The sequence below is a fragment of the Macrotis lagotis genome, chromosome 5 (assembly GCF_037893015.1).
Source record: "Macrotis lagotis isolate mMagLag1 chromosome 5, bilby.v1.9.chrom.fasta, whole genome shotgun sequence".
NCBI lineage: Eukaryota > Metazoa > Chordata > Mammalia > Peramelemorphia > Peramelidae > Macrotis > Macrotis lagotis.
In genome coordinates this window covers 185174265-185201389 of record NC_133662.1, presented here as the reverse complement: position 1 = coordinate 185201389, position 27125 = coordinate 185174265, and the positions used below count along the sequence as shown (strand labels likewise).

The 27125-nt window shown below is 36.5% G+C and overlaps 1 protein-coding gene across 4 annotated transcripts in view; it reads left to right on the top strand.

The window, feature by feature from the left end:
- The window catches only part of RPS6KA2 (ribosomal protein S6 kinase A2), a 455741-nt gene that overhangs the window by 183538 nt on the left and 245078 nt on the right, over positions 1–27125 (top strand). The window contains exon 1 of one of the 4 annotated variants that reach the window (XM_074188015.1): positions 26532–26745. The exons of the other annotated variants lie outside the window; for them this stretch is intronic. Within the exon in view, the coding sequence (XP_074044116.1) occupies positions 26647–26745 (99 nt within the window). The 5' untranslated portion in view covers positions 26532–26646. Of the gene's footprint in view, positions 1–26531; positions 26746–27125 lie in introns of those variants that run through there. 4 annotated transcript variants of the gene reach the window in all.

Here is a 27125-nt window from a genome sequence, read left to right as displayed (position 1 = left end):
TAAAATTTTTCTAGGAGGTTTTTGGATCTGACTCCTATGAGACTTCATAGATTCCTATGAGACTTCCCATGTAGGTAATATTTCTCTGCTTTCTTTTTCTGAGTGGCAATTTTATCATCTTTATATGCATGGTAGCTTTCTATGGTTAGCACTCTTTTAGCTTTTTTGCTCATTTTGATTGTTTGAGCTCTGCTCCCGGGGTATAGGGAGTATAGACCCAAGCTTTTGTGCTGGGGCTAAGGTATGACCCCTGACTTATCATTGGTCAAGATGTTGCCTATGCACCCAGGCATTGCTTCTGCATAAGTTTGTTTCCTTCTTTATGCCCAGGTTCTGCCTATGCAGTAGATTGTTCCTAACTCAACCCTTTCTTTTGCCCCAGTATTCCCAGGGTTCAGACTTTGTTTAGGGTTGGGACCCTCCCTGCTGACTTGCTATCCATCTGCTGGGACCTTTGCTGTTGTCAAACTGGTAGAACCTGGACTACACTATGGCTAAAAGTCTCCAACTGACATTTCCGCTTTCCCACCTAGCTGGGCTTTACTTTCTTTCCCTTTTTTCCCCACAAAGAGACAGATCTTCACTGAAGATCCTCCATGATATCTACAATTGAAAACTTTTTTGGTGGGATCTGAAGCTTTAGTTTCTGTGTAGAGGCTTCATTTAGTATTGTGTGTAGGGAGAAGCTCTCAGAGCATGCTAGTTTCATGGTGCCATCTTGGTTCCTCCCCAGAAGTCTATGCAATGTAACTTTTTAATATCTTATTTTTTTCTCTTAAAACCTAGATTCATCTTAACCCCATTGCCTTGCAAAAAAAAACCTAAAAAAATTTAAAAACCTAGATTCTTGAGAATAAGGTTGTGTTTTAATAATCTTCCTATCCTCCTTAGCTCCTAGAACAGTGATTTGTCTATATTAAATATTCAATAGGGACTTGTTTAGAATTTGTTGAATTAAATTCTAAGATAATTCAAGATTGTCAAATATTGTGATGAGTCTAAGTACTTTCCTAGACTATGGTCTCTACACTTAGTGAACAAATTAAGCTTGATATTTATTCTCTTTTCTCAAAACCCTTGACCCTTTTCCTCTCACTGATCACAGTTGGGTAAATTTCAGCTTGGAAAATTAGATTACTTTGTCATCTGCCTCATCCCTTTCCCCTCATTTATTGCTGAAGAGAACTGAAGGAACTCAAAATATACTCATTGACTCCACTACAAATTTAGGTTAATCTAATCTCAACTGGGCTCTTAGGGTAGCAAGGAAATCTTTCTAAACCTCCCAATGTACTTTCTCAGATGACAACTTCACCTCATTAAAAAATTATGGCCATTCACTTATCTCCTCATCTCATCTTCTATTATCATTAATAATTTTTTGTCCTTCACTCCAGGCTTTAGTGAAAATGTGTCTTTTCTCTTGGCTAAAGCCATCTCCTCTATGTATCCTTGATCTCATATCTCCCATCTTCTCCAATAGATTGTTCTTACTTTAATCCCTACTCTGTCTCTGATCTTTAATATCTCAATCTCTACTGCCTATTTAACATACTTATGTCTTCTCCATTCTTAAAAGCCTTGACTTGGTCCTACCATACTTTATTTCTATAATTGTATGTTTCTTCTCCCTTTCTCAGCTAAATCCTCTGTAAAATTTTCTTTCTAACTCTCTCTTCTCATTCCCCTCTAAGTCCCCTGTAAATGGACTTCTTTCTTTATTATTCAACTGAAACATCTATCTCCAATATTACCAATGCTCTCTTATTTGAAAAAAATTAATGGTCTTTTCTTAAAAATAAGTCCTACTTTCCCATTCAGTATTTTATACAACTGATCACTTTCTTTCCTGATTACTTTGCCTTCTCTGAATTTTTATGATGCCATGGTTTTCCTTCCTTTGATCCTATCTTTTCAGGTTTCTTTGCTGGATCACCATCCTTATTATGCCCCCAAATGAGAATGTACACCAAGGTTCTGTCTAGCAACCTCTTCTCTCGGTGCATTTTCTCACTTGAAGATTTTATCACTTCCCATGGGCTTAATTTTCATCTCTGTGCAGATGATTCCCCAGATCCATATATCTAGCTCTTCTCCTGAGTCCTAGTGTCTTGTCATTGCCTTTTTCCCCCAACTGGAGATACTATAGGCATTTTAAACTCAAGATGTCAAAAATACTATTGAGGGAATCATTACAACCCATTCCTCAATCACTAAGGTTAGTTACAACAGTGTCATGTTCACTTACCCTACATATCCTTTCCATTACCAAATATTGTTGCTTCTACCTTCACAAGAATACTTGTGGATGTCCCCTTCTTTCCATTAAAAAAAACTGCTATAAACACTACCCTAAAATGAACCTTGAAATAGATTTCAAATTGATATCTCTGCCTCAAGTCTCTAATACTTATGATTTTCCTAAAGAAATGTGACCATGTCATCCCATTACGCAACAAATTCCTGTTACCTCTGGGATAAATTACAGTCTTTCCTTTCTTTGACTTTTAAAGTTCTTTAGAACCCAGCTCCTTCCTGCCTTTCCCATTTTTTCCTTATACTTTGTTCTCATCCACATGCACTTTGATCCAGCCATATCAACCTACTTGTGGCTACTCACACAAGACTCCACCTCTATTCAAACTCTGTGCCCTCCCTAACTGCCCCTTAAACCTACAATACTGTCATGCTATCTTTTAGGATTCAAGAAATAGTTAAAATGCAACCATCTGTAGAAAGTCCTTACTGGTTCTCCTAGAATCTTCTATTCTAAAGTTGTCTACTCTAATGTAGCTTGTGTATGCCTATTTATTTGTGTGATAGCTCCTTCTCTGAAATGTAAGCAACTTGAGGGCAGGAACTCATTTTGCCTTTAAATCTTCAGCTCTTATGATAGAGTCTGACATAATAAGCACAGCATAAATGCTTGTTGATTGATTGATATAAGTAATGTTATAATCCTCTCTATTAAATATTTTGTTAAGTATCATTTTTAAAGCCCTTCAGAAATACATTAGCCATGTACACATCTACATAAGGACTTGGTGTTTCAAAAGAGAGGAAAAGTGTTACATAAAAGACAGAGTGTTAGACCTGGAATCAGGAAAACCTTGGTTCAAATCTCACCTTAGACAATTATTAGCTACCATTGGCAAGTCACTTAAATTCAGTATCAGCTTCTCATCTGTCAAAGAGGGATGTAGCCAGGGGTATAGTAGGAAATCTTTAACAACAAGGATGTGGAGGAATGGGAAGGAAATGTATATATATATGTATATATATACATATATACACACACACACACACACACACACACACACACACAATTTTAAATGTAATCTAATGAACACTTTCTTTAGTTTAAACATTCAGCAAAATAATCAAAACCTGATTGATATTGATTACTGATTTCTTAGGGATAAATGCTCACAATGAAAGATTAACAATGGACTCTCAAATTGAATCCAGATCAGCCCTTCCTATAACACATACATTATGGGGTTGTTGTGAAGCTCAAGTAAGGTAATGTATGTAAAATGCTTTGATATATAAATGTCAGTGGTTACAGTGGTTTAAAGACATTTTTATATTGATAATCTCATTGCTCTATTTAGTTTTATTTGGAATACAAGGTAATTATTTACAGAGACAAATAACACAGGGGAAAAAGATATTTAGAAGAAATAATATAAGTGAAATATCTAATTTTGGATTACCAATATGTGATTTATCTTTAAACATAAGAGAAACTATTTGGTGTAGGGGAAAGAGTACTGTATTGTTAGTCAGGAAACTTAGGTCTTAGTCCTGGCTCTACCAGTTATTGACTTTCAACTCATTTTACCTTTCTGGTTTTCAGCTTTCTCATCTGTAAAATGAGGGCACTGGACTAGAGGAGCTTTAAGTCCTGCTTGCTTCTAAGATTATTTGACTCAATTGTATTTCTGTATTTCTTTCAACTACTTAGCAAATACAGATTTGGAATTTTGTGCTCAAGATAGAGGAAACATTCCCCAGTGGTTCCATGGTCCCATCAATAAGGGTAGCCCCTCCAAAGATGAAAACTTTAACACTTCCATTCCCATCCATCCTCTGTTACATGACCAAATCTTCCCATAAATTAAGCACAAGGATTGATATCACACTGATATCAAAGTAACATGTGGGGCAGTTGCCAGTTACCCTTTGTTCTCACTATATGATCAACGCATCATTTTTTCCCCTAATCATTCCACTCTTTCTCTGCTATTCCTTATTTGGATGCCCAATTTGAGGCCCTCATCTTTCTATTTGTCCTAAACATTGTTACTTTGAAAATTCTAGTTTTCCATGACTTATGGCTATGTATCATCTGAAAGCCTATTAGGATAGGGACAGCTAGGTGGCGCAGTGAATAGAGCATTGGCTCTGGAGTCAGGAGGACCTGAGTTCAAATCCAATCTCAGACATTTAATTATTAACTAGCTGTGTGACTTCAGGCAAGTCATTTAACACTATTGCCTTGTAAAAAAACAACAAAAAAGACTATGTTTAGTCTTTATTTCATGGAGAAGCTGTAGATCACTGATGAATGTATACCTTTTCCCAATAGCAATCCAGGTTGCTCTCTTTACTTCCTGGCTCACCTCTGATATGCAGTATCTATCAGAGATACCAGCTTTATGGGATGTCTAAAAGGTATTCCTAGCTTGATATTTTCTTCAACATTTGAGTATTCAGCATTCAGGTGATTGTGCTTCTCCACTTGAGAAATGAATCCACTACAAAATTATATAAATTATATATATATATATATATATATATATATATATATATATATATAGCAGAGGCTCTCAAACTCTTTGGTGTCAGGACCCCCTTATGTTCTGAAAAATTATTAAGTACATCCCCAAAGAACTTTTGTTTAGAGGGAAAATACAGTCATATATATATATGTATATATACATACATATATGACTGTTTAGAGGGGAAAATACAGTCATATATATGACTGTTTAGAGGGAAAATACAGTCATATATATATATATTTATATATATATATATAGACATACATATATGTCTATATATAGACATGTCTCTATATTGATATTTCCTATAAGAGAAGTTAAAATGTCTTAATAATACTCAGAAAATAGTTTTGACTTTAAGCATACTCTGAAAGGTTCTGGAGACCCCTAGGGATCTCCAGACCACATTTAGAGAACCACTATTGTAAATCATTCTTTATCTGGCAATTTCAATTAAATTCAGTAGCTACCATTCCCCAGCATTGGTCCTGTATACATATTTAAAGACTGATTATAGACCCAAAATCAGGGAGCAAAGTAAATCACTGGACATTCAAAATACAGACTAGAAAATATGAAATTTTTAGCATGATGTCTGTATATAGTAAGTACCATATATCAACAAGTACCCTTGTTTACTAGAAATTGTGCTAAGCTTTGGGAAAACAAATATGAACAGAAAAAGAAAATCCCTTCCATTCTAATAGAAGAAGATAACATTAAAAAAATAAGTACCTGCAAGGGACCAGGGAATTGGCTAGGGAATTCCAGAATGCAGTCTGGAAAGAAAGGAAGACATGATTGACCTGAGCACCTTAAAGGAGAGTTCTAGGGGAAGTTGTCTGGTCTGAAGAACAGGGATGGAGGGTACTTTCAATGTGAGAATTTCAGGCCAGAGTACACTTACAGGTTGAAGAAGTTTCATGAGGAGGGGAAGATATGACAAAGACACAAAATGTTTGGAAGGGAGCCAAATGAAGATTTGCAAAATCTTATCTCTTGGTAGTGTCTCTTTTGAGTCTTGAAACATTCCTATAAAGTAGGCACTGTGATCCCTGTTTTAAAGATGAGAAAACTGCCACCAGAGAGATGGTAAGTGTCAGAAGCATGACTACAAACTCATTTTGCTTCATAATTCAGCATACTGCCTCTAACTGAATTTTAAGAAGTAACCAGGTTATTTGTTTTTTAATATTACTTTATTTTTCCATGCAAAGATAGTTTACCATTAATCATTTTATAAGCTTTTGAGTTCCACATTTTTCTACCACCCTACCACCCCACTCCCAACAATGAGTAACTTTATATGTGAAACATATTTAACATAAGAAATAACCAGTCTTAATAAGTTTAAGAAGGTAATTTAAATTTGTGACCCTAATGCAGAATCTGTGTTACTAAGAATATTTGTTAAATCTAGGAAAAATGTTTTCTGTTAAACATTTGATTCTGTGGATGAGAATCAAAGGTACTACATGTATTAAGTCATCAAATGACCTGAGGTCTCAAAGTCTCTTTTAGTCCTGCACGGATGTAATTATGGGTAAACAACAATTTGCAAGATGTCTTATACATGGTTGCTACCTCATAAAGATTACATAAAGAAGTTTGAGTGTTCCATGAAATATGAATGCGTACACATAAGGAAGAGACAAAGTGAACAAGGAAGACCTGTAAGTGCTTATGAGGGAGAGTATAATCTTCTTGAAGGCTGGTTGTCCTGTTTTTGTATTATATCTTCAGAAATGAGCACAATAGGAAGATACTTAAGAAAAGATTGTGTATTGATTTATTGTGGAGTTTAAGGTATAGACAAAATTAACTATATTAACGACACTTGGTTTAATCAAATTTCAGTTGTCTTTATATGTGTACATTTTTTGAACTAGATCATTAATTCTTTGAAAGTAGAGATAATGATAAACATAGTTTTACCTTGTAGCACCTTTTAGGATGGTAGTTGCTAGGAGTCTCAAAAACATTGACAGAATGCATAGTGCTCCTTTAATAGGAGAACAGATGCCAACCCCACTTTTCACTCCATAGCATTTGAATATTCTATAGATTTCTTAAAAACTCTTTTCTGTAGTTCTATTAAATGTGAAGTTTTAATCTCAGTACTATTTGAGATTTTGCTTTGTTGACTTGGGTTTGTCAGCTATCACTTTATCAGCTATCATAGCCTGCAAAATTAAGCTCACTATCTATTTTATAAGGGCATTCAAATGGTAGTGAATAGAGCTCTGGACATGGAGTCAGAAAGAACTGAGTTCAAATGTGGCCTCAGACTCTTACTAGCTGTAAGACTCAAGTAAGTTTCTTAACCTTTATGGACTCAATTTCTTCTTCTATGAAATGGGCTAGAGAAGGAAATGGCAAATTATTTTTTGCCAAGAAAACCCCAAATGGAGTCACAAAGAATCAAACTACTGAAGACAACTGTACAACAACAATCTATCCTGTAAGATATGAAATAGACTCATTTGGCATTAGTTTTCTTAAAAAATACAATTTTATAAAATTGTAAAAAACAATCATGGTTTAAAATTATGAATTTAAAGGCTTTTTATAATAATAGTAACTCATATACCACCTTAAAGTTTCTAGAGTTCATACAATGAACCAATGCTATTATTAACAAATGAGGAAACTGAGTCAGAGAAGAACAGTGACTTGACCACATCCACACTGCTAGTCAAATATCAAAGTTGGTATTCCTCCCCTGTTCTCTTAACTCCAGTACTATTTCTATTATCTCACACTATCTCTAAGCATAACATGAATTTTTTAAGTAAATTACCAGTTTTCAGGGTTTGGGTTTATATTCTTAAGAATTATCCCATATCATATGCCCAGATTTCCATTTTATAAGTCAAAATGACCAATGAAATTGAAAATTCTGTGATTTACTTTCTTGTTTGCAAAAAGTCTAATTTTTTCATTGAGAGCGTGGGGGGGCATTGTAACAGTTGCTACATAATGAACTGACACAGGATCTGAGTCTCTTTGACTCTTTGGGAATTCATCAAAATTCCCAGCTAGCCAGCAAGGGAAGGAAGTTCAAGTACATTAATAACTGGAAGCGGTGATGTAATAGCCTCAGAGAAATGGTCACACTTAATTGGTTGCATGTTGGCTCACTGATCTAAGCTTTCTGAAATGATAAAAAAAAAAAAAACTCAGGATATACCATTGTGAATACAACATCTGTTCCCTCCTGAGGATTCAGGTGGCTTTTACAGTAGTTGATTAAATGTCCTTCACAAACCTAGACATTCAATGTCAGATTACAGGTAATCCACTTAATTACCCCGAGTACTCTATCACTGAGCCCCAGTTGACTTCTTTAGAAAAATAAGTTGTTCTGATCTTTGAGAGTTTAGTCTCATTGTATAATTCTCAAGTGCATTGCATTAGAAAAAATTAGTGGCAGATATCTAACTGGTTTGCCTACCTATAGAGAGTATTTGAGATCTTTCTTTACTAAAGACAGGATTAATAGCTTTTAATGAAATGTAGTATGGTTATTCCTCTATTTCCTCTATATAAGAGCTCTTTCTATTAACATAGGTTTCTAATCATCTTTTAACTTCCAGTATTAAAAAGTTACTCAATTCACAAAGTTACTCAATTCAAATTCAGATCTTCCTCTCATCAGATCCAACAATCTCTGCCCACTAATTCTTTCCTGTGGAATCAGATAAATAATAAAAACACTGGGTGAGTTTATATTGGGAAAGAAAAATAGCACCAATATACAGCTATCCTTTCTACACTGTAACTTTCCTCACTGAGGTTTCAATATATCACAGATTGACTACAGAAACTAAATGGAAATTTGGGGGGAGTTTTGAAGAAGATGCAATCCATATGTGAAGGCCAGCAGACAGTACAGAAAAAGTTATAAATTCAGAATAGCATATATATGTATGTATATATGTATCTATAGTATATATATATATATATGCAGTCTATATAGACTATATATAATATAGTATTTTATAATAGGAACATATTTTATCTTTTAATACCATAATAATTCAGACTTCCTCTTTGGTATGAAGGGAGACCAAAACACTGTATGCAGTTTTCTAAATCGTAGGGGAAGTGGAGGTGGACGCCTCACCCCCTAACCTCCATGATGTAGAAGGGATAACTGTCCTACATTTTGCATTTTTGAACCTGAGACTCAAAGGACTAAAGGGACTTACCCTGAAGTTCACTGAACTCATTAAATATTAGTGGCCAAGAATCAAACTCAAGTCTTCTGGCTACCATCTTTCCATTATACTCTTGCTCCCCTCATATAGAAAGATTAAATTTTATGTCATAATTTGTCATAATTTATTTCATAATTTGATATTAAAAATACTTCACCAAAAGTCTTCATTATGTTTTCCTATATTTAGTTGGCATTCCTAAGGTATAATTAATTAATCAGCATCAGTTTAATACTCACAATGGATAAGTCCAGGATATGGAAGCAATTGTAATCTGATTATTTTATAATTTGTGTGCGTGCATGTGTGTGTGTGTGTGTGTGTGTGTGTGTGTACACATGCCTGTGATCTGGGGGTCAGGGTAATATTATTATAAACCTTTGTAGAGTCATAGGTCATGATACTGATAGTTGAAACAGTCAGGAGGTGACTATAAATAGTTCAGTATGTGGAAGGGTTAATTTGAGACAGAAAGACCTCTCCTTGGTTCAGGTACATGAGCAACACTCACTCAGACAAATTTCTGCCAGATGAATGAAATGGATTCTTGAAATCACAGCGTCAGAGGAAGGAATGGTCAGTTTATTGCTCCTTCTTAAGGAAGATGGCATCCAAGTTAGGATAATTTGTACTCTGTTATCTTTAAATGCTTGCATTTTCCAGGTACAAATTCAGTATTTAGCTGGTACCAAATTAAATTATAAGCCCTTTTAGGTCAGACTGTGATGTCATAACCCTACCCCCTGGACCTATTCCATATGAAATGATTAATCAATGCTTATTAAATTTTGTTCATTTCTTTTTGCTATTCAAAGAAAAGATTCCATATTCACATTGATACCTCTTCTAGGGCCTAAATAACTTGTTCTAACACAGAGGTGAATGAAATAAGTAGAAAATCACTGAATTTATCATTAAGAGAACTGACTTGAAGCCTAATTCTCTCATTTATATATATAAACAAGAATATGTAACTTTTCTGAGTGTCATTGACTATAAAATAAGAGGTAATCATCCTTACAGAAACTACCTCTAAATTATCATAAGTATCAATGAATTTAATGAATATAAAGCATCTTATAACTATAAATGTGTTCTATCATTGTCAGAAATTTTTTCCTTTTATAGAACCTATAGACTTCCTCCTATAGTTTAAACCTGCTTCCTTTTTCCTGTTAAATTCCTTCCTTCCTTCCTAAGTTCTGGCTACAATTTCAGTCTCTAGTAGGTAGGCTATAGATTTGACCAAACTGTTAATATATCTGGAGCTCAATTTAGCTCTCCATGTGATAATCCTAACTTATTTTCTAAGATCTTTGGTTTATGCAGTTGGAATGCTCCCCATTCAGTTCCAATATTGATTTATTGCTTCACTAAGAGATTCCTTTCCCCTTGGTTAAAATTTAACCAAGGATGTAGGAATTTCCTAACTCAGCTTTACCCGGGAAACTTCATGCATAGCTATTCATTTATTCTTTCCTATAGAATATCGGTCCCCTGCAAACATAGATTGTTTCATTTTATTCTTCCTATATACAGAAACTGGCACACCAAAAGTTATTCATAATTTTTTTATTTACTTGAGAATTCTATCTGGTCGGGTTCTTTTCATGGGCATTGCCAAACAGACTCTGAGACCTTTATCAAAGCTATGTTTTCTAAAGCGAAAGGTTCTCAACTTTATTTTACATTGATAGTTATAGCTAACATTTATATAGAACTTTAAGATTTACAAAGAATCTAACTTCCTATTTGAAGAAAAGGATAATCTTGTATTGTATTTGGGGAAAGTTCAGCTAGCCTAGCATTACTCTGCAACTGACTTATTGATAATTATCATCCTTCCCTCTTATCTCACAAGAGGATGAAGCATTTCTTTAAAGCCAGTTCCTCCATTTATCCTTTGAATCCTATCATTTTGTATCTGACCATCAATTTCCACAATTTCTGTCTTCAGCTTCTTCAAATCTCTTCTCATTTATGAACTCCTTCCTTTCTGCCTTCAAACATTCACAGATTATCCTATCTTTAAAAGAAATCAGTTGAGTGTTACCCTGGCTGGCTGTTCTTTCATCTCTCTTCCTCCCATTGCCAGATTCCATGTTCATGTGGTCTATACCAGCTGCTTCCTCTTCCTATGCAGACATTCCTTTCTTAACCCCTACAATCTGGTTTTTGTTCACTCTGTTCTACCCAAATCATTGCCTCTGTGTGTCTCTTGCCACCAACATCCTCATTCTTAATCGCTAAATCTACTGTTTTCTCCATTTTCCTTGTTACTATTGTCAATGGTCCCTCTGCTTCTTAAAACTCCCATGATTTTTATGATCCTAAACTATCCAGATTTTTTCCTAATTCCAACTTCTTACTTATTAATTCCCTCCACAAGAATGTTTTAAATTCCAGTGTTGTGCTGGTATGGTAGGACAAACAAAGGAGCATGATCCATTATCCTGGCCTTCAAGGAGTGCACAATATAAATGTGGATATAAATTAAAAGTAAAAAGTTGAACAGTAACACATAACAATGGAAGATGCACTCTAGTTCCTTTCCACCAACAAACACTTCTTCAATGACTTTTTTTTAGGGTTTGTTTTTTTTTTTTTGCAAGGCAAATGGGGTTAAGTGGCTTGCCCAAGGCCACACAGCTAGGTGATTGTTAAGTGTCTGAGGCCGTATTTGAACCCAGGTACTCCTGACTCCAGGGCTGGTGCTTTATACACTATGCCAGCTAGCTGCCCCTCAATGACTTCTTAATGCTAACTATTTGTGTTAGCATTTAAGGCGAATCTGCCTCTAAGCTTTCTTTCTAGCCTTATTTCATAGAACTATTTACAATCTGCCTTTCTGGATAAATTGAATGACCAACTGTTCCTGATTTCTTCCATTTAAACATGTTGGAGTAAACACTGTTTCCCAGATCTGGAATGCTTTTCTCTAATCTCTGCTTATTAAAATCTCATTTCCTCCTTCTATACCCAACAGGTGGGGGTGGCTAGGTGGCCCAGTGGATAGAGCACCAGCCCTGGAGTCAGGAGTACCTGGGTTCAAATCCGCCCTCAGACACTTAACAATCACCTAGCTGTGTGGCCTTGGGCAAGCCACTTAACCCCATTTGCCTTGCAAAAAACCTAAAAAAAACCCAACAGGTCCCACTTTTTCCATGAAACTTTTCCTTGCCCCACCCCTAGATGAAGATGATCTGACTCTTCTCAGTTTTTCTTAGAGAGCATTTTTAAATTTTTTTTATTTGTTCCCATTAAAGATTTTATTTATTTAGTTTTACAATTTTTCCCCTAATCTTACTTCCCCCCACCCCCAACAGAAGGCAATTTGTCAGTCTTTACATTGTTTCCATGTTACACATTGATCCAAATTGAATGTGATGAGAGAGAAATCATATCCTTATGGAAGAAACATAAAGTATAAGAGATAACAAGACCAGACAATAAGATTTCAGGTTTTTTTTTTCTAAATTAAAGGAAATAGTCCTTGGACTTTGTTCAAATTCCACAATTCTTTCTCTGGATACAGATGGCACTCTCCATTGCAGATAGCCCCAAATTGTCCCTGATTATTGCACTGATGGAATGAGCAAGTCCATAAGAGTTGATCATCACCCCCATGTTGCTGTTAGGATGTACAGTATCTTTCTGGTTCTCATCTCACTCAGCATCAGTTCATGGAAATCCCTCCAGGCTTCCCTGAATTCCCATCCCTCCTGATTTCCAATAGAACAACAGTGTTCCATGACATACATATACCACAGCCTGCCAAGCCATTCCTCAATTGAAGGACATTTACTTGATTTCCAATTCTTTGCCACCACAAACAGGGCTGCTATGTATATTTTTGTACAAGTGATGTTTTTACCCTTTTTTATCATCTCTTCAGGGTATAGACCCAGCAGTGGTATTGCTGGACCAAAGGGCATGCACACCTTTGTTGCCCTTTGGGCATAATTACAAATTTCTCTCCAGAAAGATTGGATGAGTTCACAAATCCACCAACAGTGTAATAGTGTCCCAGATTTCCCACATTCCTTCCAACAATGATCAGTATCCTTTCTGGTCATATTGGCCAGACTGAGAGGTGTGAGGTAGTACCTCAGAGAAGCTTTAATTTGCATTTCTCTTAGCATTTTGATCCACCCCTTTGCCTTAATCCTTTGTACATTTGTAGTTCCTGAGAATGTGCTGTACTCCCTTATGAGTTTATAAACTTCTTAAGAACAATAACTATAAATTTTCATTTTTCTATTTTTAGCATTTAATTAGAATAGTAGTTTATATATGTGTAGTATTGCCTAATGCAAGTGTGATGAATTGAATAATATAATTTGTGGATAAATGTTGAATAAAAATGCAGATAGAGTTAGAGTTGGGAGAGATCATTTTGTGTGGAAATGGTCAAGGAGGGCTTCATAGAGGAAGAGGTGGAATTTGAAATGAACCTTTTGAATCAGCAGTATTGTCTTCTCTACTGTCTAAGTAACCAAATCCTACATATTCTTTTTCCCCCCTCCCTTTTCTGGCACCTACTCTGTAACCCTGGTATCTTCTTTTGAGGTGGTGTTGGAAGGCACATAGCTAGATAATTTTTAAGTGTCTGCGGTCAGATTTGAACTCAGGTCCTCCTGACTGCTGTCCCTACCTTGGTATCTTCTAAGGCTGTAGCTGCCTTCTGCTAGTCTCCCTTCATACTCTAGTTATAAACTTAACTCTCACTTCCTCCTGTTATATTTTTAACTACCCACAAGACTAGGGAGATAGCTTTCTAGGGAGAGTGGAGACTAGGCTGAACTGTCTTCTCCAGGTCAGCTTATACAAAAACTAATACACACACAATGCCTCACTGTCGAACTTCCCCATCTTTGCTAACTACCATTCTTACTATTTCCCATAGTAGATACTTTGAAGTTATAAATCTGTCTTTTCCTACCCTTTTCCTTTATCCTCTGTAGATTTTCCCTCTAAACTTGCTCCTTTTTTCCATTTCTGCTATCCCTAATTTAATGTAGCCTCTTATTACCTCCCACCTAGGATCACTATAACAGCTTCCTAGTTAATTCCTGATTCATCTCCCAAACTCTGATCTATTCTGAATATAATTATGAGATTAATATTTAAAAATAGCACTTTCATCATTTTACTTTTTCTGCTCAAGAACTTATTTGTTGTTCAATCATCCTTATTATATCCAACCTTTCATAACCCTGTGAACCATGCTTGGTAAAGTTATTGGAGTGGTTTGCAGTTTCTTTTTCCAGGGGACTACAGCAAACAGAGGTTAAGTGACTTGCCTAGGGTCACACAGGATGGTAAATGTCTGAGGCTGAATTTGAACTCAGGACTTTCTTGACTCCAGTTTCAGAACTACCTACTGAGTCCCCTAGTTGTCTCCTTGAAAGCACATTGTTGTTTCCCAGTCATGTCCAATTCTTGGTAACCCATTTAGGATTTTCTTTACAAAGATACTGGACCGGTTTTCATTTTACTATGAGAAAACTGAGGCAAACAGGATTAAATGACTTTCTCAAAGTCACACAGATAGTAAGATGAGGTCATATTTGAACTTAGGTCTTCCTAAATCTAGGCTTAGCTTTCTATCAGTTGAGCTACCTAGCTATGTCCTCAAGAGTATATAGCATTTGCTAAATTATTTATTTCTTCTTTTTCACTTTCAAGGGCACCTGGGTATACCCTGTCTATCCATTTTTTTTCTATTCTTCTCTTGTATTAGGAACTCCCACTCTAATCAAGATAACAATTGCCTTGCCTTTCCACACCCATGCTTGTTCTTGCCTAGATGTCTTTGATTATTCTTCCCTCCTCTCCCTAGAAAGCTGCCCCTCTGTAACACACACACACACACACACACACACACACACACACACACACACACACACAAACACAGAGAAACCTCTGAGAAAACAATCCTATCCACATTTCAAATCCATGCAGGCACCCTATATTCTATGTGACATAAGTGGTATAATTTTGATTGTTCTCTATTTGTTTCCTGTATGGCAGATTTGTCTCACTTACTCGTTAGTAAGCGCTTAACAGGTTAACAAGAACCAGCATCTTTTCCTTTGATTCACAGAGTACCTACTGCAATGCTGGTTACTCAGTAAGTATTAAATAAATATTTGTTGATAGATTGGCATGCACATCTTGTTTCAATTCCCTCCCTCCCGTCATCGCTGCTTTTAAAATGCTTTATTTCCTTAAATCTAGGGAGTTTAATGAAATGGGGCATCCAGATGTAGGCTCTAGACAGAGGCTAAAGTCCCAATACTATCATTAATTTGCTAATGTGAGCTTCCAGGATTTGTTTATTCCCATCTATGCCTTATTGCTTTGAAAGTTGAAATATTCCTATCACATTGCCATGAGACACTATAGTCTTTTGTGATGGATAACATTGTCTCAATACTCACTGCATATTTACTAATGTGTGTACTTCTATTCCTCATTGTGAAAGGATCCATTATTCTTGGTTGTGATTAGTTCTACAGTTTATTGACAGCAGTTGATTTCAATGATAGTTCATAGATTTATTCTTTTACATTTTAGTCTTGGGGGGAATAGAAAAGTGGGAGGGAGAAAGGAGGAAGACTGCTCAGAAGTATCAGTCCTCTCAGTTCTTATATCCAATTAAATGAGGGGAGGAAGCTTCAGATGACAGATGAAAACTTAATAAATCATCATTGTGAATTTCTAAACAATTAAATTTTCACATTGCAATTCATTAGTCTGTATTAATACAATTGGCAGAGGCTTATGGTAGATTTTGCTTGTTTTGTTGGCATTTTTAAAGATACTCTATGCTACTAATTACTTCTATTAGATATTTCAAAAATATTAGCAGTTAATGCTTGGGATGTCTCTGTTTTGCAAGATGATATTGTATATAAATACTTAAATTCAAAATACGTTCACTAAAGCTGAAATTCCTAACATTTGCTGAGACATGGATCTCTTTAGTAGATTGGTGGATATTTTCTCAAAATATTATTTTTAAATGCACAAGATAAAATGCAGAGAATTACTACAGAACTAGCTATATTGAAATTTTATTGCTATTGTTATCAATTTATTGTCCAACTCTTCCCGATTTCATTTAGAGTTTTCTTGGCAGAGATCCTGGAGAGGCTTGCTATTTCTTTCTCCAACTCACTCTATAGATGAGGAAACTGAGGCAAACAGGATTAAATGACTTGTCTAAGGTCATATAGCATTTGAATTCAGGTTTTCCTGATTCTAGATGCCACACTCAACAGACTGAGCCACCTAGCTGCCTTATATTGAAATGTAGCTGACAAAATATTTTTTTTAATTATATATGAATCCTTAGTAAAGAAACTTTGCCCTAAAGTGAGTTTTTTTTTTATTTTCTCATCCTACATACTTGAATTCTATATTTGAAGAGTTAGCTAAATGGCACAGTAGAGAGACATGGAGTTAGGAAGTTCTGAGTTCAAATATAATCACAGAAATGTACTAGCTATGTGACCCTGGGCAAGTCATTTAACTTCCCCCCTGCCTCAGTTTTCTCATCTGTGAAATGGAGATGAGAGTACCTCCCTCTTGGAATTATTAAGATTGAATACTTCTAAACTCTTGTATGTTAACGATTATTGTTTTTGCTCTCTCTTACCTAATTTCTTTAAGTCTTTAGAACATTCTACACTTTCTCTATTCAGTTATAAAAGATTTGGAATTGGGGGCAGCTAGGTGGCGCAGTGGATAAAGCACCGGCCCTGGAGTCAGGAGTACCTGGGTTCAAATCTGGTCTCAGACACCTAATAAGTACCTAGCTGTGTGGCCTTGGGCAAGCCGATTAACCCCATTTGCCTTGCAAAAACCTAAAAAAAAACAAACAAAAAAAGATTTGGAATTTGCTTTGATGGGTGAAACCCCACCCTAACAAAATCATAGAAACTTGTTGAATTTATGCAGTTTGTGGGGAAAGGTTTGAGGGGATTTTATTTGTATATGAATTTTACTGTTAAAAACAACTTCTACCAACCTGGAATAAAAACTCCTCCACTTTATAATCTATGATAGTTGCCTAGAATACAGTATTTTCTGTGGATCCACAGCTAGTATGTGGGCTTAGTTCAACCTATACACAGTTCTTCCTGATTCCAAGGCTAATAACTCTAATCCACTTTGCCTGACTTCCATTGTATACTTAAATGGAAACATTTTTCCTTTGTTTCTTGGATTTATTTTCTCATTGACATTGACTACCAAGGGTATTTTAATTCTTAGAATGTGAGTTCTTTAATAGCATTAGTAAGCATACTGTTCTGATCATAATGTATTGAGCATATGTAACCAATAATCCTAACAATGTATTTATGATGAATGAATGAAAAAGCATTTTATTAAGCACATATTGGTTCCAGAACTGTGCTAAGTGTTGTATCTATATTTATATACATACATATATAAAAAGACAGTTTCTACCTTTTAAGAGCATATGTTCTAATAGGATAAGATATATACTTGGGGGATTTGATATGGAAAATCACAGGAGTGGCCAGAGAAGTCAGAGAACAATTGTTTGACATGGCCCTTCCAGGAATGCTAAAGTTTTAACTGATCACAATTCTCAGAGCTCAGGATAACAAAGGAGAAGAGTAAAAGTTCAAGAGCTGGTGTTAAGCATGAAAATGATTGGAGAAGATCATGCTGGGTCTGGGGCTAGTTAGATGGAATGAATGCTCACTAATCAAGAGAGTGAGAGATGGAGAATAGAGGACTATTTACTATAACATTATAGTAAGATGACCAAAGAGCAGAAACCTAGAGAATATGAACAGAATCATCTCACAAAACAAAATCATCCCACGAACAGTTGAAAATCAGTGAAGGAAAAAACTCAAGTCCAGAGCTAACTTGGCAGGAGTCTTAGCTGAACCAGATCATCCTTACAATATCTGTAGATAAAACATATGTTTGCTATTGTCATGGTGGATATTCTGTGCACAGTCAATTAGAAAAGAGATTCTGTGCTCATAGCAAAAGCATCCAGATGTTTCTGTTTGAGGATGTCATTGTGCTGCTTATATTAAGTCCCCAGACACTAGAGGGCCTTCTTGATATGATCTTCTTCAAAGAAATTGGTCTTCTGAGTTGAATCCTTAATATAAATCTGATTGCTTAGCATTTGCTAACTTCTCTGGTGATCTTAGTCTAAAATTGTGTGGGAGTAATAAAAGACACAATGGATAGAGTACTTGTCCAGGAATTAGGAAGACTTGAGTTCAAATGTGACCTCAGATTCTTAATATTTAATAGCTGTGTGACAACCCCTTTGCCCCATTAAAAACCAAAAAAAAAAAAAAAAAAGAAACAAATTATATAAATCTACAACCACAATTTATACTATGCTTCCTGACTAAAGTCCATCATTGGGTTATTAAAACTTGTAAGAAAAGTTAGACTTATCTCCATTTTATTAATGAGCCTAGTAAGGAAGAGTGTTGCTAAATAATTCATGCAGTAAGACAAGCTATCAACTTGCATCCCTGAGTGTGACATTTCTTTGTAGTTTTTGTTGTTGATATTTTTAAGTTGTTTATCATCCTTAAGTCCTTAAAAAAAGGGATTCTCACAATGGAGCATGTAGTCCTTTGAAAGCTACGAGAGTGTTTTTGTACCCTGCCCACCATGTCATTTAGTTACCCCTATACAATTTTGAGTTCCTATTGAACTCAAAGACTGAACTTTGGCTATGGGATATGATGGCTAGGACTTCCTCGAGAGAAGGAAATGTATTTGATTACCACTCTCCTTGCTTCCCCTTGTCTCCCAGACTATTTTTAAACCATCTGTCAGCTAAGGTTACATTTCTTAGTCAGGGAAAGTATAAAAGCTTCTTTAAGCCCCTTTCTCTATACTCTCTTAAGGCACAACTCCTCTTTCATGGCGTTAATATATCCTTATTTAGTATCCTGGCTGTAGGTACAGTTCTCTTCAGTTTCTGTCCTCATTTGAATGACAGAAGTAAATACGTTCCAAAACTCTCTATGTACTTAACTCTTTTACTATCCATCTGCTTCTGGGTCCTTGAGTTCTTTCCTTTTGTGAGTGTAACAATCTGTCTTTTTTCCTTTTTTTTTTTTTTTTTTTTTGCATCTATTACCTGGACACAAACTCTCCATTCTTATCACTCTACTTCTTTGTGTTCATCTCTCTCTTGGTAAATTTCTGTCCATCTGCAGCTTTTTTGTTTCCTAGACCTCTCTTACTCTTTATCCCCTATCTTTGCTCTTTTAATTTATCTATTTCAGAAAGTCTTTCCCTTTCAGAATAACTATTTATTTCTATATTACTTTCTTCCCAAATTCAGTAAGTTTCTGGGTTTCTTTTCTCCTTTTCAAATATCTTTACTTAAAGAGGGTGAGTATATTTGTATTTAAATGTTGATGATGATGATGATGAGGGATATTCTTGTAATTCAGAGAGACCCAGACAGTATTTTTACCATGTTTTCCTCTGCCCTATCATGCTCTTTTTGTTTTGTTTTGTTTTTATGAGGCAATGGTCACACAACTAATAAGTATCAAATGTCTGAGACTGATTTGAACTCAGGTTCTCCTAAATCCAGGGCCAGTGCTCTAGCCACTGTGCCACCTAGCTGCTGCTATCATGTTCTATCTTTTTTCTTTCACATTATAATTCTACAATTTTCTCTATTTCTGTCATTTTCTGCTTCCAATAAGCAATATGGTCAGCTGGTACCTTCTTGAGTGTTTAGGTGACAAGCAACAAAAAAAGAACTATCAAAATATTGTTCTGCAAGTCTTTCTAGGTATGACAACCTTAACAAATTTACAAAGGATTCAAAGCAATAAGGGTTAGTTAAGATATTAGGTAAGAACATCAGATTCCCAAAAGATTCTGACAAATAAGAACACTGGGCTAAATCCGAAAAATAAAAAATAAAAAATGTCTAACATGAATTTAAAGTCTTATACATGGACTCAAAAAAATGAACTTTTAAAGTGTAATATGGGGCATTGATAAACAATAGTTTATCTGAAAGAAATATGGGAATTGTATAAACTCTGATCTAAGGATGAACCAGTAGAGTGATATGACAGCAAAAACAGTTGATATGATCTTGGACTACATGAAGAAAGGCATAGGTACCATAATTAAGATGATGCTAGTTTCTCTGTCCTCTGCCCTCATCATATCACATCTGGAGTATGCCACAATTCCATATGCCATTTTGGGAAGGATACTGATAAAGCTGGAGTTTCCAGAAGAAAGCAAGGAGAAAGGACAAGAGCTTTGAATTTGTGCCATATGAGGACTGGTTAGAAGAACTAGAAATGTTTAACCTGGGGAAAAGAGGTCTGGAGGAGAGGGGAATTAAATTCATTTCCAATTATTTGAAAAGCTTTCGTGTAGATGATGGATTAGTTTTTTCCATTTGGCTCCAGAAGGAAGACCAAGAGGTATAAGTTGTAGAGATACAAGTTTAAGCTTTGTGTCAGGAAAAACTTCCTAAACAATTAATGCTGCCTGAAAGTGGTAATGCTGCCTCAAGAGGTAATTCATCTTCTCCTCCTTGGACATCTTAAGCAGGGATTGGATGCCTCCTTGCCGAGTTTGGAATAATGTAGATACCTTTATAGATGGGCTAGATTAGATGGCTACTGAGATCTCTTCCAATTCTAAAATGTTGTCATTTGGTAAATGTCTTCAGTCAAAAGATCATATTGTAGAAAACATTGGATTTGAAATCAAAGGACATGAATTTGAATCAGAGGTCTCTTTTTAACTATCTAGGAGACCTTGGGCTAGTAACTTAGCCTCTCTAAACCTGTTTTTCATTCATGAAAATGAAGTAATTGAACTAGATTGCCTACGAGATCACTTCCAACTCTAAGTCCTACAATTTTATGAACATGGGGAAAGGACAATGGATTTAGATCAAAGAGAGAGCTGTTCAAATGTTGTCTCAAATACCTACTGTCTGAGTGATGGTAGGTTGTTTAACTTTAATTTCTTCATCTATAAAATAGAATCTATCCTACTGGATTGTAAGGATCATTCTGTGTATACAAAGCCCTTGGTACCAAAATACTATGGTATTTTGGTACTCAATAGGTACTTAATATAGGTACTCAAGGTATTGAGTAAATCCCAGTTATTATTATTATTATCATCATCATCATCATCATCATCATCTTCATCCATGGACCAAATCAGGCAAAAGGACGGGTGAGTTCTATGAAGTGTAGTGACTTCACAACATGCTTATCTAATGTCTTGTAATTTCCTAGATAGTTTGAATCTGAAATAACTTCATTTAATCTAAGTTATTTAGAACACCCATGCAGGGTAAAGTTTGAGCAGTGAAAGGTGGCAATGCAATGCAAATATAAAGATGACTAAATGGAAAGATTTGGAACCAGAGAACCTGAATTCAGGTCCTGGCTTTATCATTTTCTATCTTGGTAAATTTCCTAAATCTTTTATTTTATTTTTCTCCTATGAAAGGGTGACTTCTAAGGTCCTTTCTTATTCTAAAGGGACTCTATGGTCTCTCCACCTCATCCTTAGGTTCACAATAGCTTACCTTTTTATTCTTGGACAGAGTTGACCTTAGAAGGCGTTCACCCATAAGAAGTATGATGATATGAAAGGGTCCCTTACTCCAAAGTATTAACTCACTTCCTGATTAAGGCTTTAGTTAATAAAGCTTACCAGACAACTAATTCAAAAAGAGTGAATCATCAAATGTCAAAAGTAGAATTAATGCCCAAATAGTATTTGGTTTGTACCTTCCCATGCATTATTTTACATTATTTTTTTCACTTTGGATATATTTTCTACCATGTGATTTCATAGATATGAATATTAGGAAAATAGGAGTTTCATGAAGGATAGATTGGAGAGAAGAGAAAGTATATCACAGTTACTTATGATAAGTACTGAACTAAAAACTTAGAGAACATGTTATTTATGCAAAGTTATACAACTTAACTTGCAGCAAAGATTGAACTAGAAATCAATGATTTTAATTCTCAATCAAATGGGCTTTCAAATACACCCCGATATATCTTCTGGTTAATGCTACAATGCTTTGAAATGTATATATCTCCCACTAGGATGATTTCCAAAGGGAGATTCAGGAACTAGAAAAGATGAGTGGGAGAGAGAATTATGACCAGACAAGTCTTTGGGTCCCCCTCAAATCATACTATCTAGGACACCACCCACACTACCTTTGCTCAAAGTCAACCCTGATCATCTACAAAGAGCAATTTAAATCAATTTAAAGGACTTCAAAGAACAAGGAAACTGGTGGTTTCAAGTTTGTGTACATGTATGTACACAGTCCTGGTGTACCACTTCCTCTTTAGTTCATTGGGAAAACTATTACTGGACTTACTAGTATGGTTGCTTTGTCTCACCAGATGAAGAATGATAAGATCTGTCCTCTGTTCAGTTGATTATTTAAGTGTGTTTCTCTGTAATTTCAGTCTTCACTCATCTGTTGCAAGCTTAAGTTCCGAGATGAAATCAGGTTTTGTTTTGTTTCCATTTATAGCACATAGAGGTTTTCTATTGCTAATTTTTTTGAGCTGTCAATTAGCCTATCATGGGTTCAATTAACTTGCTAATTCTCCTTTAAGTTACAAGGCTTTTCACAATTGAGATTTTTCAATATGGGTCAGAAATATTTGAACAGCACCAGGTGTTTGAGTGCAATTGGCTTATTAGAAATCATATCTCCTTCCTTATTCATAATCATCAACTGCTATTGAATTATTCTCAGTTATGTGGCATTTTACTGAGAACTGTGGACACATATAAGGTAGGTGAGAATGTGTGCTGACAGTGATATCCGAAGCCAGGGAGAAGGGACATGGTTTTAAGTATTGACTTTTTGACAAAGGGAAGATGTGGCTGAAGTGACTAGGAGGCTTCTATGATATAAGATTGCTGAGAAGCAGGAGACAAAAATCCTTGTGAAAATAGTCACATTGAGATTTAGGAGACATCGAAGGAAGAGTGATTTATCAGTGGGTCAGAATGGGAATTTGACAGTAGTTGATACTGCAATGGTCATGGGGCTGCTGTTCCCTCACTACCTAATGTGTTCTTCCCACATGATATGAATTGACAACTGAAACAATAAAGTCCTTGTCCCAAAGGATATGATAATCTCCTGGACCCTAAGAGATATCTCATAGGGGAAGTAACACACATATGCTCTTTTTAGGGTAATGGGGAAATTTTGGTAGCAGAGTTAAATGGATTTAATGCTGCTATCTGAGCTGTCATGGAGGAAAACTGGATTAAGGGTTTCAGAGTCATTGTCTGTGTTCATCCTTCCCTCCTTGAGATTCATGCATGGAGCCCAATTATTTCTTTTTCTTTGTGGTTCTGGGTATGAATTATCAGAAACAATGCCTATATATACTGCTAGGTTTAAATTTATTTGGGAAATTAATAACTAATCATACAGTTATTATTCTATTATTAACTCCCAAATGAAATAGAGAAGCTTTATGTATATTTAAGGTTACTATGTTCTAAAATAAACTTGTTTTCTTGAACTCAAGATGAGGCAAAATTGAGTATAATCCTTTGATTTTACTTTTCCAATTCTATTTTATCAAGCCAAATGTTAGAATACACTCCATTTCCCCAATCTGCTCATTTTCAACGAATATTCACAGTGCCTGGAATTCTTTCCCCCCTTATCTCTGCCTCCTGACTTCTCTGGTTTCCTTCAAGTCACAGCTAAAATCCTGCTTTTTTGCTTGTACAAAATTGTTTGAATGTTGTCTCCTTCATTAGATTATGAGCTCCTTGAAAACAGGCACTATCCCTCCCCCACCCCTTTTTTTTATATTCTCCTAGGGCTTAGCACAGCATCTGGAACATAGGAGATACTTAATAAATGTCTAGTGATTTTACTGAACTTGACTTCTGAAATGAATACTAAAAACATATAGTTTTTCTTTGATGACCTATGTCCCCATTTCCTTTATGTTATAAGACCCTATTAAAAATCATGGATATCCCTCAATACAGGGGCATATGAAAACCCAGAGTTTCCTGACTATGGTTTAAGTTTACATATCCTTTGCATTTCACAGCAATTTGAATCTAAGGCAAGTAATTTCACAATGTTTGTTCCCAAGTACATAAGAGAAAGAGATCAAGTTATAGCTAGATGAAATCCCCAGTTCTTCTCCAGGAACATTTCAAATGCCAACTCTTACTAGTTTTTCCAGACTTTTTCAGTTGTAAATGTTCCCCATCCCAAATTCCTATACATTTACTATATCGATATAGCTATAGTTAGATCATCAATATCTATGCTTATCTATATTTACTATATATAATGCATATATGCACACAATTTAAATGTGAAGAGCAAATATCTATATAACTTTAGCTATATCATCGATATCTATCTATATTTACTACATATGCATATATATTCAATTTATATGTGAAGAACAAATATAAATATAGCTGTATCATCAGTATCTATATCTATATTTAATATATATATATAGGTACACAATTTAGTTCTATGTATACATGTGTTTGCCCTTTAGTAAAATATAAGATCTTTGAGGGCAGAGGTTGTTTCATTTTTGCCTTCAAATCCAGAACATTTAGCAAGGTGCCTAGAATCTAATAAACACTTAATAATTTCTTATTGAGTTTAATAGATTATTCATTATCCATGAAAAGAAATCAAATCAATCCCTCAAAAACTCCTCACAATTCTTGTGAGTCATTTTTTTAAAATTAAGCTTTTTATATTTCTGTGCAAAAAGCTAGCACATGGCTAGAGAACAGGAGCAAATTAATAGAGAAGCCATGAAGATTACTGTGATTACTGATTTCTGTCAGAGGTTAGGATGGAGCCTACTAGAAAAGCCATGTGTTTCCCTTTAAGGCAGATCATGTATAGTCATGCTGCCAGGCAGTCTCTAAGAAGCCTTCCCCAGGGACCTGGGTCACTCCTCTCTCAGGGTATGCTCAATTCAGACATTAATAAGTCATCTGTTTGGGTAATTCTTTTTTTTTCTTTTTTTTGTATATGAAATGAGGGCCATGAAGCAGGATATATGTCTTTGTTCTCCACGTGAGGGGAAAAGAAGGCTATCCCAAGGCTAGGAGCCTGGATTGCCTTACAAAATCTGTTACATCCCTATTGGTACTACAAGTACCCCCTTTGTAGAAGAAGCTGTGGGGAATTGATTCCAAAGACAACTTTCCTGACCACTTTACCAGCTATTGCCTGGATATGGTGATAACAGCATTCTATACATCCCTATGGAAAGAGGAAGGAAAATGCAGACCTGGAAAGTTAGATGTATTCAAAGCACTGGCTCCATTCTGATATTATCTTTCTAAAAGGTATTTGATCATTTAAAATGAAAGTTTTGTCCTCTACAGAATAAAACAGGTCCTCTGTTATATATTTCAGAGGGTGTGTGTGTGTGTGTGTGTGTGTGTTTGTGTGTGAATGGTGTATGGTGTATTTTTCTGTGTGTGTGTGTGTATAGTGGGTATATAGGTCTGTGGGTGGGTGTTTCTGTGTAGGTGTGTTTATGTGTATGCTCTGTGTGGGTATGGTGTGTGTGATATGTGGTATGATATGTGTGTTGGTGTGTGTGAGTGTGGTGTGGGGGGTATGTAAGTGTATGCATTTGTGAGTGTGTTTCTGTGAGTGCTGTGTGGTGTGTGTGATATGTGGTATGATATGTGTGTTGGGTGTGTGTGAGTGTGGTGTGGGGTATATAAGTTTGTGGGTGTGCTTGTATGTGAGTGGTGTGTGTGGTGTGTGTCTTGGTGTGTGTGATGGGTATGTAGGTGTATGGGGTATGTTTCTGTGGGGAGATATGTAGGTGTGTGTTTGTGGTTGTGTATCTATGTGGATGTGTTTATGCTCTGTATGTGAGTGTGGGGGGGTGTGTGATATGTGATATATGTGCTGTGGGGGGTATATAGGTATGTATGTGTGAGTGTGTGGGTATGTTTTTGTGTGAGTGGCTTGTGCTTCTGTGTGTGTGTATGTTTATGTGTGTTGTATGTTATAACTATGCTGTGTGTGAAAGAAATGAGCTTCCAATCACCCCCCCCCCCAATAAACCAAACCAAAAAATCACTCGGGAAGACCATGAGGAACGGAGTAGGTAGGGGAAGGCACAATAGACACATGTAATATTTATCTGAAATCCTGTGCTTGGGAGTGGGAAGCTGTCATTTGCTCGGGTTAATTATACATGCAGCAGAAACGCAAGGTGATTGGCTGTAGTAGCACTGAAGGCAAAGGAAGGGAGGGCAGAGGAGCCCCGAGAGTCCTGCTGCACTCCAATGTAAACAGTGGAAAGAAAGACACGGAGACTACAGCCCGGGGTGCGCCCCGGATCCAGCAGCCCCCGGGCATCTGCCATGGCGCGGCCGGCCGGCCCCTTGTCCAGCTAGCCCGGGCAGCCGCGGCGGGCCGGGCGGGAGGCCGGGGCGGGCAGGCTGCCGGTGCCTCGTCCATGGATTTGAACAATAGGGTCGGTGGGGATGCGCTAGCTCCCCCCAGCCCCGCGGCTCCCGGCCCTGCGCGCTAGCTGGAGCGGGCCATGGAAACCAGCATGAGGAAGTTCACCGTGCGTAGGTTCTTCTCCGTCTATCTCCGCAAGAAATCCCGGTCCAAGAGTTCCAGTTTAAGTAGATTTGAGGTAAATGGCCCGGCCGGGCTGAGAGCCCCGGGGAAGAGAGGCAATTGGGGGGGGGGGGGGGGGGCATCTGCAGTCGCCGAATGAAGGGTGAGTGGGTACTGGAGAGAGCGGGGCTGCCCGGCGTCCGTCCTGATGCTGCGGCTGCCTGCCGCCTGCCTCTCTCTCTCTCTCTCTCTCTCTCTCTCTCTCTCTCTCTCTCTCTCTCTCTCTCTCTCTCTCCCCCTCCCTCCCTCCTCTCTCTCCCTCTCCCCTTTCTCTTTCTCTCTCCCTTTCTCTCTTTCTTCTCTCTCCCCCTTTCTCTCTCCCTTTCTCTCTTTCTTCTCTCTCCCCCTTTCTCTTTCTCTCTCCCTTTCTCTCTTTCTTCTCTCTCCCCCCTTTCT